This window comes from Brassica oleracea, chromosome C7 (genome assembly GCF_000695525.1).
Source record: "Brassica oleracea var. oleracea cultivar TO1000 chromosome C7, BOL, whole genome shotgun sequence".
NCBI classification, from domain to species: domain Eukaryota; kingdom Viridiplantae; phylum Streptophyta; class Magnoliopsida; order Brassicales; family Brassicaceae; genus Brassica; species Brassica oleracea.
In genome coordinates, this window is record NC_027754.1 from 8,934,697 (window position 1) to 8,951,394 (window position 16,698).

Below are 16,698 nucleotides of genomic sequence, written 5' to 3' on the forward strand. Positions count from 1 at the left end.
AAAGGCCTAAGAACGGTCCGCAAGGATCCAAACTGGTGTAGAGGCCCATCTACGCTCTCAGAAGGGATTCGAGCCCATAAAAGTTATGACGGTTTGTCTTAACTCGCAGAAATACGATAAATGCTAAGTTTCCAAGGATAAATGTAAAGATTCGAGGATAACTACCAAGATCGACGAAAAAAGGAATATTCCCAAAAGAGATAGACTTGGGCCCGAAGGCGAAGGATGGGCCACCGACCTAGAACGACTATATAAGGAGAGCAGGAGCAGAAGAAAAGGGGATCCAAGAATTTAGACTTAGAGAACTCCTGCTAGCTTAGAGAACTTAGGGCTTAGGTGGTTAGACTAGCACGGCAAGGCTTAGGACATCTTGGCCGCCTCTTGTCTTGTTGTTCCGATAGTTAGCATATCTCTACTCCTTTCGGAGAAATCTTGTATTCATACTATTCAATAAAACGCCTCTGAGCGATTATCTATCTTTTTATCGTTCTAAAGTGATTACGCAGAGAATTCGGACCTTTAAGGAAAAACGGGTTCACTCGGTTTTCCTCCATTATTATTTATTATAATCGATGGTGTGAATTTCGGTTCCCACAGTAGACGATATGAAATCAGTGATGAATGACATGAACAAAGGTATGTCAGATCTGAGAGTTAACATAGCTCAGTTGGAGAAAGAGTTAGATAAGGCGATAAAGGTGCAGTGTTTGAGGAATGTGGTGGTTTGTGGGGTTGGTATGGCCTTACTTTGCTACTACTTCTTCTTTGCATAGTCATGTTCTGTAATCATAACTCAGCCTTTATGTTTTATGAAACTCAGCCATAACGTTTTATGAAATTCAGCTGTAACGTTTATTAACTCAGCCTTAACGTATTAGGTTGGTTTAACTCAGCCGTATATTAAATATAACCCAACCGTAAATAAATGATAACTCACACATCCTTAAATGATAACCCAGTCGTAAATAAACGATAACTCAGACATAATTAAACGATAACTCAGCCGTAAATAAACAATAACTCAAACATAAATAAACAATAACTGAGACATAATTAAACGATAACTCAGACATAATTAAACATAAACCCAGCCGTAAATAACCGACAACCCAGCCTTAAATAACTGATAACTCAGCCGTAAATAAACGATAACTCAGACATAGTTAAACATAAACCCAGCCGTAAATAACCGATAACTCAGCCTTAAATAACCGATAACTCAGCCGTAAATAAACGATAACTCAGACATAATTAAACGATAACTCTAACATAATTAAACACAAACCCTTTCATACATTAATATGTTGTTATACATACACAATGGCATAGCAAAGAACATAAAAAGATAAGATTCTGATACAATGCATCTTCACCACTTCCTTGTGTCCCTAATTAGGCTCATAGGTTCAAACTCACGACAGCCCCACCTCTTTGATGCAGAAACAGCGGTTACACATGTTGTCATACTTACTGGTATCAATGTGCCACAAGCAGAGACATTCTCGCTTCAAAAGAGGAACACATTGGCAACTGTAGACCGACGGAACAACCGCTGAAATGAACTCAGCCCTCTTTGCGCGGAACGCGTCACCGTGCCACACCCATCCCCATTTCAGAGATCACACTAGTTTCCCGATCCTGACAACTGATTCCCTTGGAAAATAAACGTAGGAATTTGTGGTATTTTCTAACATTACAAAGAAAATGTCTTCTTCATCACACGTCTCAGGTAACTACAGGCGACGTAATTACCTGAGAATGTTTTTTTGTTAATTGAAATTATGTTAAAGAATAAATCCACGTAGATAATTAATATATCCACGTCAGAAGATAATCAACCGTCTCCTTTCACGTTAAAAATGGACAATCAAGCATCTCCTTAATCACAACTACACAACTTTTTTCTTTGTCGAACTCTCGAATGAACTAACCCTAACCGTCGACATTGTGTTTACTGTCTCTGACCTAACTTTCTTGTCTTCTCTGATCACGTTGTCACCGAAATATTCGTCTCCAATCGTTTCTACAAAATCGTCTTTGGCGCAATCGTTTTTACGAAATCGTCTTCAGCGCAACCGTATCTATGAAATCGTCTTCTCCGGTAAGTTGTGACTGAGTTATATATTATGTTTTGGCTGAGTGATATATTATGTTTCGACTGAGTTATATATTTTAATGCACCACCCGTCGGATGGGATGGGGCCCACGGGCCGAGTGAGAGGGTGTGTGTGGCCCATTAGCCGTGGGCGGGTGGGGGCGTTATAAGTGGTATCAGAGCTTATTAGCCATCTCGGTTCTGACCCGAGAGGCATCTTGAGACCTGTGGTAGGGCGCTACAAGGACATTGCATTCTTTGAGAAGGGGTCAATTGTAACATCCCGAGTTGTGATATATGGAAAGGCTTAAGAGAATTGATTTGGCTACCTATGTCACCAAAGTTGACTTAACTTTTCCGTCACACATCCGTTTAGAACTCCATGGTTAAGCGTGCTTGGGCTGGAGTAGTGAAAGGATGGATGACTTATCGGGAAGTGATTTGCGATACCGTGCGAGTGAGGCCAGAACACGGGGAAAGGTCGGGTGGTGATTGCAGGGTCAGTAAACAATGATTTCGAGCCTTGGAAAATTAATACACCACCCGTCAGATGGGATGGGGCCCACGGGCCGAGTGAGCGGGTGTGGGTAGCCCATTAGCCGTGGGCGGGTGGGGGCGTTATATATATATACTATTATGGCTGAGTTATATATACTAGTATTGCTGAGTTATATATTATGTTGTGGATGAGTTATTTTTATGTTGGGGCTGAGTTATATATTATGTTGTGGCTGACTTATTTTTATGTTGGTGATGAGTTATATAATATGTTGTAGCTGAGTTATATATACTAGTACGACTGAGTTATATATTATGTTGTGGCTGAATTATTTTATGTTGGGACTGAGTTATATATTATATTGTTGATGAGTTATTTTTGGGTTATATGATCAGATGGATGTTTCTGAAGCTCAATCACGGGATTACCCTCCAAGAATTTACCCTGAAGGGTCTTTTAATCTAGAAGGTAAAAATATTAATCACAATTTCCTTTTAGGAGAATTCCATCACGTTAGAGAAGCAATAGGACGTGATGTGTGGGAAGAACCGGAGAAGTCTCCTATTGGAGTAATTGCTAAGCTAGCTGCACGCAAAAGCGTGTGGTCTGGTAAGACCATACATTATCTACTATGTAGACAACTGCAGAAGGAGATTTGGAGTCTTTTTGTTGATCAACTCATCAGGTTTAGATTACACGAGTTTGGCGAGATCACTGGGCTAAAGACAGATCTAGTGCCAACAGAAAGTTTTGAACCGGATCAATACAAAGCGTTTTGGGGGGGAGTTGAATCTGCCGCTTGGGATGGGACCCAAGTTAGATGAACTGAAGCCAGCATTAGAGGTTTGTCAGTCTTGGAGTTTTGGAAAGCGTAAATGGTTGGGGCTGTTACTTCTTCAAGCCATGCGACTTTATGCTTTGCATCATAATTCTAGGATACCATTTGAAAGTGCAAAAAGAGTATTCGACGATGAAGCCATGATGTTGCATCCATGGGGTCGGACTGCATATGAAGTTCTTGTTGACCCCATTAAAATGTTGGATCCACAAGGAGGGTCATACACAATAAGCGGCATGAAGGACGTGTTATTGGTTTGGGTGTATGAATATGTCACTTGCTTTGGAGAGCAATTTGGGAGAGTGGTCAATAGTGAAGACATTCCACTTTTGTGATGGGGTGGAAAGCGTACACGTGCAAGTTTTACTAAATTATTCTCTGAGGAGATCAAAGATCATGGCGAGGTAAGGTTTAACGTTGAGTTATGAGTTATTTAGTGGCTGAGCTATGAGTATATGATGGTTGAGTTATTATTTTGTAGAAGGCTGAGTCGTTTTTGATGGCTGAGTTATTAAGTAATTGGTGACTGAGTTTTGAATTGTTAGATGGCTGAATTATTAAGAAAATGGTTGCTGAGTTATGAGTTATTTGATGGCTGAATTATTAAGTAATTGGTGGCTGAGTTATGAGTTATTTAATTGATGAATTATTATAATTGATGGCTGAGTCATGTGTTATGGTGGCTGAGTTTTGAGTTAATATTGCAGGTGCGTGTGAGGAAAATGATTATGAAGGACTCAGTTGAAGAGATGTTTCCTAAATGGCTGGGTGAAGATGACGACCCACAACCAATTAACTTGATAACATACATACATGGAGGTAGATTTGTTAGAGGTTTTTGGGAAGTGCAGGAGAAGGAGAAGAAGAGAAAAATGAAGGGTGGAGTTTCGTCAGAAGCTACCACCCACTAAGAAGCATAAGAAAGAAGTTAAGAAACATAAGAAGATGAAAACCAGTGAGGGTGAAGCTGCTGCAACCCGAAAGGGTTCTAACGAGGAGGAAAGGGAAGATTTAGGGAACAATGGGGTGCTGATGACCATAATGAGTACTTTGGATCATATGTCCAGAAAATTTGATCTATATGAAGGTCGATTTGAAACGATTGACTTGTGGTTTGACTTCTACGAAGCCCGGAACATCCCAAATATGGATTAGAAGACCATTGATGATATAGTGAAAGCTTCAGTGGATGAGCGTCTAAAACATCTGGGGTAGGGGAAAGTGCCAAAAACTCTGATAACCTCTCAAAAGGTCCCGAACAATCTTTAGAGTTGGCATCACCGCAGCCGAATACACAACATAAGTATGTCAATAGTCCAACGTTAGCTAAGCCCATGGGTAAGGGTTTGGGGGAGAAAAATAAATTGGCAGAGGATCTTGATAAGGCTTTAGAGGTGAAAAAGACTTTGGTAGTGCCGTTGAAACACATGCTAAATCTGCTGCAACATCTGCTAAAGCTGCTGCAACACCTGCTAAAGCTCCTGAGGCTAAAGTTGCTGCAACAGCTGATAAAGATGCTGCTCTTGATTCAATTATTGTTTCTCCTGCTGAAGGTGCTAAGGATGCTAAGGCTAGTAAGGAAGGAGGCCGCTTGGGCAATCCAAAATAGAAGGATGATGAGGCTGTGTTAATAAAGAAGGAGGCCGCTGCTAAGAAGAGGGAAGAGGCTGCTATAAAGAGGAAGGAGGCGGCTGAGAAAAAAAGTAAACATGCTGAGTTAAAGAAGCAAGAATCTGTTAAGGCCGAGTTAAAGAACCAAAAGGTGGCTGAGATAAAGGAGGGCCTTGCTCCAACCGTCACTCCACCGCATGCCAATTGTATATGAGTAAAGATTAAGACGCAGAGTGGGGACAGTAACATTGCGTAAGTGACCGACGAAATTCTCGCGGCATAGAACAAATTGTTTCCGGAGTCTGATGTCGAGGAAGAGGAACTAATTAGATCTGCCAGAATAAAAGATTATCAGGAGATAAGTGTTTAATTATCTCCATAGGGGTGTGCATAGATGGTTGTTTCTTCAGCACCAGGTTTTCCTTACATTGGAGACAATGGAACGACGTGCATGAGGAAAAATTTTGAGCATTCATCAGTAATATATGATCCTCTAGCACCTGTTGATCCGGCGAAATTGGAAAAACTTATTCAACATATTAAAGCCATTCCACCCAAACAACCAGCACCAGCAACTAAAGACCTATTATAAGAACAACTGACTATGAGGGTGACTTCTACAGCATACTCATCACTGAAAGTCTATATTACAGTTGAGTTATATATTATTTTACGGCTGTGTTATATATTCTATTACGACTGAGTTATATTATGGCTGAGTTATATATTCTATTATGGTTGAGTTATATATTCTTTTATGGCTGAGTTATATATTATATTACGACTGAGTTATATATTATTTGAGGACTTAGTTAATCTTCATTATGTAGCATGTCGCTGCGTATATGAAAGTCCTCATTGGAAGGTCCATTGCGAGATCCTTGCCCTTTCTGGTTCAAGGGCATTGCTTTTATTGACCCTTGGTTCCTCACAGTATGAAGTTGTTACAAGTTGTTCAAGATAAAACCTACTCTGATGAAGTTCAAAGGCACTGGCTATGAATATTTAGCAAAGGGTAAGATTCCCGATGAATGTCAAACAAACTTGAAGTGTTTTGAAGATGTGGATTACTTGTACGGAGTGCTTCAAGTTACTGGCGATCACTGGGTGGCGCTTCACGTGGATCTGAAGAAGGAGAAGACTGATTGCTACGATCCAGTCATTGGATATGTAACATCTGAAAGTGAGAATAGGATGCTAAATGCATTTAAGCCACTAACGCAAATGCTCCCTGTGATGTTGTGTGATGTTATTCCTGCCAATCTCCGAAAACCTAGTAAAAAGCAGTTCACATTCAGAAGGAAGAAAGACAAAAAATATTCCACAAAACACCCAAATTGGCAATTGTGGGGGTGTATTCGTTGAATTTTGTCGAATGTTTAGCGCTTGGGGTAACTTTTGATGGGATAAACGATAAAACTATTCATAGTTTACGGGTGAAGATGGCAGTAGAAATCCTCGATGAAGGAGGAAATATTGTGCTTAACAGTCTGTTGAAGGGAAAAAAATAACTTTGTGTTGTATTTGACTTAACTTAAGTTGTGAAATTTTATTACGTATTTGACTTTCGCTTATAAATCTCAGTCTTATCTCTCATATATTTCAGCCGTGTCGTATATGTGTAACACAGCCATACCTCAAACATACCCTAAAGTCGGAAAATGCTTATATAACTCAACCATAATGGTAAATATAACTCGGTCGTATCGTGGGGTGATAACTCAGCCATACCTCAACCAAACCCTAAAGTCGGAAAATGCTTATATAACTCAGCCATAATGGTAAATATAACTCAGCCGTATCATGGGGTGATAACTCAGCCATACCTCGACCAAACCCTAAAATCGAAAAATGAAATAGAAATACTTTATAAAGTTATATTGAAGTTCCAATTATTATTTTGAAGTGAATATATAATCAACTGAATGTGTTTACTTTATTGAATTTACGAGTTTAGAATCGATCATGATCTTTAGGTATATGTTGAACATTTAGATAGAAGATGTGAAGTTTTAACCAAAGTAAACCATATACAATATACTTTCAACTGAATTTGTGCTCTTATATTTCCTAGTGGTAATATACCTAAAAATCCTAATCTTAAACCCTAAATAATTATCCCTAAACCCTAAATAATTAACCTAAACCCTTAACCCAAATAATAAATCAGCCGTAAATGTTTAATAACTCAGCCGTAAAGTAGAACTTAATCATGTCGTTTCGTATTTTGGGCGGAAAAAAGATCTTGAAAAATCTGATTAATTTAATCTCGCGACGTATGACTTCTATATCTCTCTCTAAATAGTTCTCTTTTCTTACACATTCTCTCTCTAGAAAAAAATGAAAATATGTCAATTGTCCCTGGTTGGTCATTAAAGTTTTCCTGCAGTGTGAATGCCATTCTAAGCACTGCAAACGGAGAGAGCCTCGCAGTTCTAGACCCTGGTCTGGGTGTCTACATTGACAAAACCTATGTTACGTGGTTTAGATTTTTACATGATCTTTTGCAGGCGATCCCAGAGATTCTTCGAAAAGGATGGGTTCATGAGTGGCCGACATACTGCTTCATTCCCGCTCATTTTAAGGAACCTTGGTTTCTTATACTCGCTGTAAGCACCGATTATTTATAATTTGTTATATTTGCTGCCAACAGCACTAATATTCAATGTCTTCTTTTAGCGGAGAAACACGTGGGATCCGAGGCATAATTTTCTAGTCTGGACACATTTTAATCTGGTGGCCAGAACGCTATTTCGAGATCAAATGCGGTTGTTGAAGAGGTGTTGGGCGCATGTTGGCGAGAAGTCTGAATGGATGTTAACTAGAGTTTGGCTTGCTCTTGTGGACATGTTTGAAGAGTTTGGACCTGATAATTTAGGTTTATGAATGTAATTCGACATGTCTATTTTGTATTTCTCTTATATTATGTCGTATAACTCAGCCATAACGTTAATGTAACTCAGCCGTAAATGTTAATATAACTCAGCCGTAAATGTTTATATAACTCAGCCATCACGTTTATATTACTCAGCCATAACGTTTATATAACTCTGCCGTAACGTTTATATAACTCAGCCGTAAATGTTAATATACCTCAGCCATAACGTTTATATAACTCAGCCATAACGTTTCTATAACTCAGTCGTAAATGTTAATATAACTTAGCCATAACGTTTATATAACTCAGCGGTAAATGTTAACATAACTCAGCCATAACGTTTACATAACTAAATATTATAATTATGGGATGTTTCGTCTTTCTTGATTTGATTGTGTTGTCCATTAATTATGGCGCATCAAGTGTGTGGAAAAAATGGTTCAAACCTAATATCGAGACCTTTATAATATTGAGACGATAATACTTTATAATTTAAAATAACTCAGCCACAACGTTTACGGTAACTCAGCCGTGAAAGTTTATTTAACTCAGCCCATTGTTTAATCAACCTATAATATAACTTAGCCATTTAATATTTTAATAATGGAACGTTTCGTCTTACTTGATTTGTCTGAGTTGTCGTTTAATTATGGCGCTTCAAATGTGTGGTAAATACAGATCAAACCAAATATTGAGGCCTTTATAATATCGAGACGATAATACTTTATAATTTTTATTTTAAATTATCTTAATTTTAAAATAAACGTAGGAATTTGTGGTATTTTCTAACATTACAAAGAAAATGTCTTCTTCATCACGGGTCTCAGGTAACTTTAGGCGACGTAGGAATGTGGAAAGAGGAACGCCGAAACAGTGTTGGTTTGGTGAACCCGCTAAAATATTTACATCTGGATCAGATACAAATCCTGGAAGATTGTACTATTGATGTGCAAAAGGATATAATAACGTTTTTTATTTATTTATCATGTTCTGAATGCGATACTCAGATCTGGTTTTGTTGGTGAAATCAGAAATATTTATTCAAATGGACGGATGAGTGCTTGGTGGAAGAGGTGAAAGATGTGAAATCAGTGATGAATGACATGAACAAAGGCATGTCAGATCTGAGAGTTAACGTTGCTCGGTTAGAGAAAAAGTTTGATAAAGCGGAAAAGGTGCAGTGTTTGAGGAATGTGGTGGTTGGTATAGCCATACTTTGCTACTACTTCTTCTTTGCATAGTCATGTTTTGTAATCATAACTCAGCCTTTATGTTTTATGAAACTCAGCCATAACGTTGTATGAAACTCAGCTGTAACATTTATTAACTCAGCCTTAACGTATTAGGTTGGATTAACTCAGCCGTGTTATATTTTAAATATAACCCATCTGTAAATAAACAATAATTCAGACATCCTTAAACGATAACCCAGCCGTAAATAAACGATAACTCAGACATAATTAAACGATAACTCAGACATAATTAAACATAAACCCAGCCGTAAATAACCGATAACCCAGCCTTAAATAACTCATAACTCAGCCGTAAATAAACGATAACTCAGACATAATTAAACGATAACTCAGACATAAATAAACGATAACTCAGACATAATTAAACGATAACTCAGACATAATTAAACATAAACCCAGCCGTAAATAACCGATAACCCAGCCTTAAATAACTCATAACTCAGCCGTAAATAAACGATAACTCAGACATCCTTAAACGATAACTCAGCCGTATATTAAATATAACCCATCCGTAAATAAACGATAACCCAGACATCCTTAAACGATAACCCAGCCGTAAATAAACGATAACCCAGCCGTAAATAAACGATAACTCAAACATAATTAAACACAAACCCTTTCATACATTAATATGTTGTTCTACATACACAATGACATAGCAAAGAACATAAAAAGATAAGATTCTGATACAATGCATCTTCAACACTTCCTTGTGTCCCTAATCAGGCTCATCAGTTCAAACTCACGGAAGAACAGTCCCACCTCTTTGATCCAGAAACAGCGGTTACACATGTTGTCATACTTATTGGTATCAATGTGCCACAAGCAGAGACATTCTCGCTTCAAAAGAGGAACACATTGGCAACTGTAGACCGACAGAACAACCGCTGAAATGAACTCGGCCCTCTTTGCGCGGAACGCATCACCGTGCCACAAACCCCATCCCCATTTCACAGATCACACTACTTTCCCGATCCTGACAACTGATTCCCTTGGAAAACGAGTAAAATAGTCCTCATCATCGTCCCAAATGATTTTCCGATTCATTGCGTGTGTATACACAACCCACTCATATCCTGCATCCGCTGCAAGCTTAATGAGACAAAGTCCTTCTTCTTGAAGGTTTAATGTGAAGAAAAACTGTACACCATTTATATAAAGTGCGCTTGGCTTTCTCTCACCGTAGCAAGTTTTCAACAACTCAGCAGGCATATTAAGTCCCTGGGGAACATATAACACATCGTAAAAATGGTATACCGTACGCCGATCTGCTAACGCCTTCATCAACTTGCACGATGCTCTTAGGCCATAGAGATCTTTAAAGGAGTGACCGGTCACACGTTCAACAACTAACCCCTGAATTTCTTTCAAGAATCGGAAAATTCTCCATTTTCTTTTAGAGGGGTGAAACGGATTTCTTGATAGAGAGTAATTGTGTAAAAAAGTGAGGTTAAAGTTGTATTGTTCGAGAAGACACATTATTTATCGCCAATTGAACCGTTATATCATCAAGACGTTTCGCTCTGCGACGTTTCATTTTTTGACCGGGAATTTAATCCAAAACTCAGCCATAACACAAAACATTATTATCCTAAACCCAGCCATAACACAAAACATAAAAATCCTAAACCCAGCCGTAACACAAAACATGAAAATCCATAACCCAGCCGTAATACAAATCAAGAAAATCATAAACCCAACCGTAAAACAAAACATGAAAATCCTAAACCTAGCCATAATACAAATCAAGCAAATCCTAAACCCAACCATCATACAACACTTTTACATCCGACAAGTTTTCGCATTATGTCCACTCTATCTACATCGAGAACATGTGTGTTCTTTCCTAGAACGTTTGTTTGCAAGTGCAACTTCTAAAGCATATTTCATCATATTTTTTAGGTCTTCCTGGTTGTTGACGAATTCACGGTGGCAAGCACGGTTGGTTAGCCACGATTTTTGGAATAGGTTGCGATGAGTAAACCGGCATGACCGATTCAGCGTATGCGCTCACCAAATAAGCGCTGTTATAGTAAGGACTGCACATGAATATACGACAAACATTCATGTTTTCCGCAGCTGTGATTGCGTGTACACATGGTAATTTCTCGCATTCGAAACGCCGGCATGTGCACTTTCTCTCTACCAAATTAAGAACATGCAAAGACTCGCCAGATGATCCATATGTAACTTCAGTGTGATGATCATCAATCCTTTGTACCGTCAACAATCTGGCTGCAGTTACACGACCCTATTTAAAATATAGAATAAAAAGGTTACGGCTGACTTAAAAACTGTTAAGGCTGACTTATGAATTTTAAAGGCTGACTTATGAATTTAGAAGGCTGACTTTTTTACAAGTACGGCTGACTTACATGTAGTTGTTTCTTCGCACCACGTGTAAGCGTGGTTGGCTGCAATCTAGCATCCTCTCTCCGTTCAGAAAACCATCTGGTCATCATAACCCGTATCGATTCTAATATTCGAACGATGTTAAGACCTCTAGCATTCGACAATTCTCTTTTCATTGATTCCGCTATGTTCATACTCATCAAATTGTACCTCTCGCCCGGAAATGAACACATGCCCACAGTTGGACATCAGCTCTTTGGAGGTAGCCATGGAGTTCAGGATTAATCGCTTCAATCTCCTCGAACATCGCAGTAAATTAAGACATCCTAAAACATCTTGCCACTTTCTTCACTTGACGAAATACATCTTTTCCTTTGTACCGTTCCAAAATGTACTTATATAAATGGTAGGTGCAAATTCCCCGAGAAGCAAACGGATACACATTTCCAATTGCTTTCCCTATCGAGTTATGCCTATCTGAGATTATCGCAAGACCCTCGTCGTCAGGAATCAAAAGTTTTAGTTGCGTAAAAAAACAATGCCACAAAATACCATTTTCAGTGTCAACCACTGCGAAGGCTATTGGAAAAATCTGAAAGTTACCATCCTGAGCTAGTGCTGTGAGAAGCATCTCTTTGTATTTACCATTAAGAAACGTCCCGTCGACAACCACAACTTTTCACATGAAAGGAAACCCATTTTCGCTCGCACCAAACGCAAGAAACACATACATAAATCTTCCAAACTCATCAATTTGAAGACGCGTAATTGTACCCGGATTGCCCTTCTTATCATGTATAAGTAAGAAGGCAAGTTTTCAAACCCACTCTCAGGTGTTCCCTCATCGATTCCCCTTGCAAATTTCAGCGTCCGATGTGATTTCCAATAATCCATCTATCCACATGAGAAACGATACAAATAACTCAGCCGCATCACATAATTAAGACAGACACAACGTAATAATAACTCAACCGTAACGTTATTATAACTCAGCCGTATCCTTATAACAACTCAGCCGCATTGTATAAATAAGTCTGCCGCAACCTTTCATATTACTCAGTTATATCGTTTCAATAACTCAGCCGCATTGAATAAATAAGTCAGCCGCAAATATTACTCAGCCATATCGTTATAATAACTCAGCCGAAGCAAAGTAAATACCTTTACACGAAACTGCTTAGTGATAGCTATTCTGACACTCGTAGGGTGAATGGATGGACCAACGTCGCCGAGAAAGTCCTTGTACAACTCTCCTAAAATATCTGGTGTTGCTTGTCGAGATCGATAAGAACGCTCAGTTACAAAACATGTATAATCCGAATCGTAAATACGAACATAAAATGTCGGGGATTGCCCTTGTGTAGAAGCACGAACTCTCCAAAGACATCCATCAACCCAACACTTAACAATGAATAATGTCGGAGTGGATATGTCTACATCAAAATCAAATCGATCCTTCACTGAAAGGAGTTTCAATCGTCTTTCCAAATCATCTTTACTCATGTATCTTTGCCCTACCGCAAGGTTTAGTGACGACATCTCCAACCTTAGAACCTCCGGATTCCCTTTACATCTCGACAAGTTCTGAGATCTCTTCTTGGGAGGTAGCGTCGGTGAATCTTCGTCTTGTGTTGGAGACTCACCGTATAAGCTGAAGTTATCATCTTCAGATGACGCACCGTCCAAGTCTTCCAACATATCAAATCGGCTTTCGGATTCATCATCTTCTTCATTTTCTTCACCTACTTCATCTTCTCCGCCTACTTTGTGTTTTTCTACTTCCACTTTACTTGAGCAGTCATTCTCATTTTCCTCGCGTTCCTCCTCCAAACTGTCATTCAGATTCATTTGGACATCCTTGTTCTCCGTAATCTCCACACAGAGACGTACCTGTTCGATTTTCTTTAGGCTTAGAAAACCTTGCAATTGTCGAGTATTGGAGACGTAAACTGGTGGAGTGTCGTGCGCCATTGTTTTCAAAGCTTTATTCGAGAGCATATAGCTAAGCTGAATCTGATGCCTCAGTTCATTCAATCTGTAATCATCGAGTACAGACTTTGTGAATTCTTCATAAGATGAAGAAGATAGATAGATAAAGACGATGAAGAAGAAGATGAACAGACAGACAAACCAAGTTGTAAAGTTCGTTAGTAGTGGCATGGCAAATCCGAGTTGATGACATGGCAGATGACATGTAAAATCGGTTAGTCAGCCACCAAACGAATATATAACTCAGCCTAGATAAATCAGCCCGTTTGGCGTTTCTTGTACCTATTAATGTAAGTCAGCCGAAACGTGAATACTATTTCAGTAATTAAACTTTTGCTAAAAAATCAGCCGTAATTATCATGGAAAACAATAAGTCAACCGTATCGTCACATAAATCAGCCGTCAAACGAATGATATTCTAGTAATTAATTTTTCGCTAATAAGTCAGCCGTAATTAAGCTGCGATTATTGTTAATCCAGACAGTTGCGGGTGATTAACCATAACTCAACCGTAACAACCTCCCATAAGTCGGTCGTAAATTTAATAACTCAGCCAGTCGATATTTATTAACTTAGCCGGTGAAACATAACTCAGTCGTGTCTTAACTACAACTCAGCCGGATTTTCCAGAATTCACAACATCGATGTATAAGTCAGCCGTAACTTGTGTACGTAAGTCAGCCGTTTTCCCATAAATCAGCCAGAATTCTGTAAATCAGCCATCACTAACGGCTGGCTTATGTTCATAAGTCAGTCATTTTCTCTTAAGTCAGCCGCGTTGTTTAACTCAGCCGCAACATAACAATAACTCAGCCGTAATGACGTATGTAGCATTTTACGGCTGACTTAATGAAAACATGGAACCGAATTCCTACGTGGCGCCGGGTTTTTGCTTACGTGGCATTAAAAAGTAATGACATCCTTATAAATACGTTTTTTCATAACGTAAAAAAAGGCACGCTTGGTACTAAAAAAATGTCAAAAGATTAGTATGGTTCTCGTTAATTGTCCTAAAATATGTAATGTTTGAGTAAACTTCCCTAGTTATATTCACTATTTTTATTGAAAAACCGCATGTATTTGTGTTTTCCGGTTGTTAAAGAGTTTGTTTTTATGTGGGACTATTGTTAAGTGACGATGACAAAAAGAAGTATATGAATTTACAAGAGATTGAAAAGCTTATGAGGCATAATTGGAAATTTAAGCAAGATCAATTTCTATGCCAAAGGTACCAAAGACAAGTAGTAGTGATTCTAACGTGTTGTGATTGAATCAACTCGCATGATATCACGAAAACCAGTATTTATACTTTTACAAACGAAGAACAAACACATTTAGAAAATAGATAAAAATTATAATTAATGAATATAAAATAAAAGCTGAAGAGCAAATGCAAATTCAATCTTTAATATTTAGGAAGAGAACATTCCTTGGGGCGCTTGTTATGGAACCTTGCATAATCTTGGCAATAATCATAAATCAAATGGTACTTACTTACCCATTTAAACCATCTCTTTTGCACTCTTGTCAAAGAACTGAATTCATTTTTGTTCCACCAATTTTCATTGCTCTCTTCGTTACACAATGTTGGGTTGCCTTTCCAAATACAAGCATCTATCTTGTAATCCCCAAAGGATGCCACAAATGGAGCCTTCGACCAATCAACTTTCTCATGCCCACCACTTGTAGCCCAGCTCTCACCGTTCCATAGACTCACTTTTATACTCATAGGTTGCAACCTTGGATAGGCTACTCCTTTCTCTGAATGGTTTCTGTACAGTCTTATCGGAATTTGATCCACCATAAACCTAAAACCACTCCTCAAAACATCATTTTTTTACACATCTTACTTTTTGGAGTACGTAGTGAAACAGATTTTGCCTAAAGAATCTTACACAATTTGGTGAACGTTCCACAAGATGGAATAGGTGTGAAAGTCCTTGGTTGGGTCAAACCAGAGATGGATCCTTTCTTCACGATTGTCAACTCCATCGGCATAGATATTCGTCTGAAGAATATAAGGCTGCCCGTTCACGTTTCCCAAGAATTCAAAGTCTATCTCATCCCGGTTTGTCTGGTCCGAGGACATCTGATCAAATGTTTTAAAGATTAATCATAAGATTTATCATGATGAGATTTACGCATGGTGGTTTTAATTTTTTATATATATATATATAGGTCCATCACAAACTTGTGCCTCTTTTAATATGTTCTTTTTTTTGTTTTTGTAGAGAAAGGCCTAAAAGTTTCTCCCAAAATCTGAACAAATATATTTGCTAATGCTCTGGACCACGTCTACACATTGAGAGAGAGAGAGAGAGAGAGAGAGAGAGAGAGAGAGAGAGAATGTTTCTTACATAATAAGCAACCACGGTTCCTTGAGAAGGTCCAGGAATTAGTTTGATCTTCATATCTATTTTTCCGAACAAGAACGTCTGGATGGAAGAAAAGGAAGCTCCTACGTATACATATGAAATCGAAATATAAATAAGTTATGGATAATGAAAAAAAAAGTCAAAAAGAGTTTGAGACGGTAATGAGCATATTATTATGTACCAGATTCTTGATCAAGCTTAAGAGTTCTTGATCGACCATCGCTGGAGGTGTTAACGTGGGTTGGAGACCATGTCACGAGGAAGTCCTTACTAAAATCTCCGGATGAAACAACGGACGCTTCTGAGACCCGTAATAGCAAACTTGAGATTAAATAAATTAGAAGTACAAATGATTTTGACCGCTTTACGAACGTCATTAAATTATTAAAATGCACGAGATTGAGTTGGACGTCTGATCAGGCATCAGTATATATACATTTTATATTCCACAAAAAGTGTTTGAAATGGATTGTGTTCATATACAAAGAATATCTTTGAGGAGAAGCAAAGAGAATACATACTTACGTCGGAATATTTGAAGGCTTTGTTTTTGAAGCATAAAGAATGTTTGTTGTTTACTTCATAGAAATTCATAGTTAAAGTATATGTTTGCTTTTGAATATTTGATATAGATCAAAATTCAGGCATGAATTAACTCTATTTGTGAGTTTAGAACATCAACATTGATAAAACCTTTTATAATAATATATCATAATATAATATTAAATTATAATTCAATATTTCAGTTAAATGTAGACGAATAACAAGAGTTTACAAGATCATGATGTAACCTTTAAGACCCTGGGTT

At 38.2% G+C, this 16,698-nt stretch overlaps 2 protein-coding genes across 3 annotated transcripts; one reads left to right on the forward strand and one right to left on the reverse strand.

Moving 5' to 3' along the window:
- Positions 1 to 3,398: 3,398 nt before the first annotated feature.
- Positions 3,399 to 5,041, forward strand: LOC106302520. The gene is made up of 3 exons (XM_013739013.1): positions 3,399 to 3,737; positions 4,140 to 4,321; positions 4,846 to 5,041. Exons 1-3 carry the CDS (start codon positions 3,399 to 3,401, stop codon positions 5,039 to 5,041), a joined length of 717 nt encoding a protein of 238 aa, XP_013594467.1.
- Positions 5,042 to 14,705: 9,664 nt separating this feature from the next.
- Positions 14,706 to 16,288, reverse strand: LOC106304304 (probable xyloglucan endotransglucosylase/hydrolase protein 10). 2 transcript variants are annotated; one of them, XM_013740715.1, is made up of 5 exons: positions 16,072 to 16,288; positions 15,873 to 15,973; positions 15,411 to 15,604; positions 14,885 to 15,323; positions 14,706 to 14,836 (listed from the first exon to the last, which is right to left on the reverse strand). In XM_013740715.1, the coding sequence occupies exons 1-4, from the start codon at positions 16,265 to 16,267 to the stop codon at positions 14,921 to 14,923; spliced, it is 894 nt and encodes a 297-aa protein (XP_013596169.1). In that variant the 5' UTR covers positions 16,268 to 16,288; the 3' UTR covers positions 14,706 to 14,836; positions 14,885 to 14,920. The 2 variants fall into 2 exon arrangements, with proteins under 2 accessions (XP_013596169.1, XP_013596168.1); XM_013740714.1 differs by having other exon boundaries at positions 14,763 to 15,323.
- Positions 16,289 to 16,698: the final 410 nt, after the last annotated feature.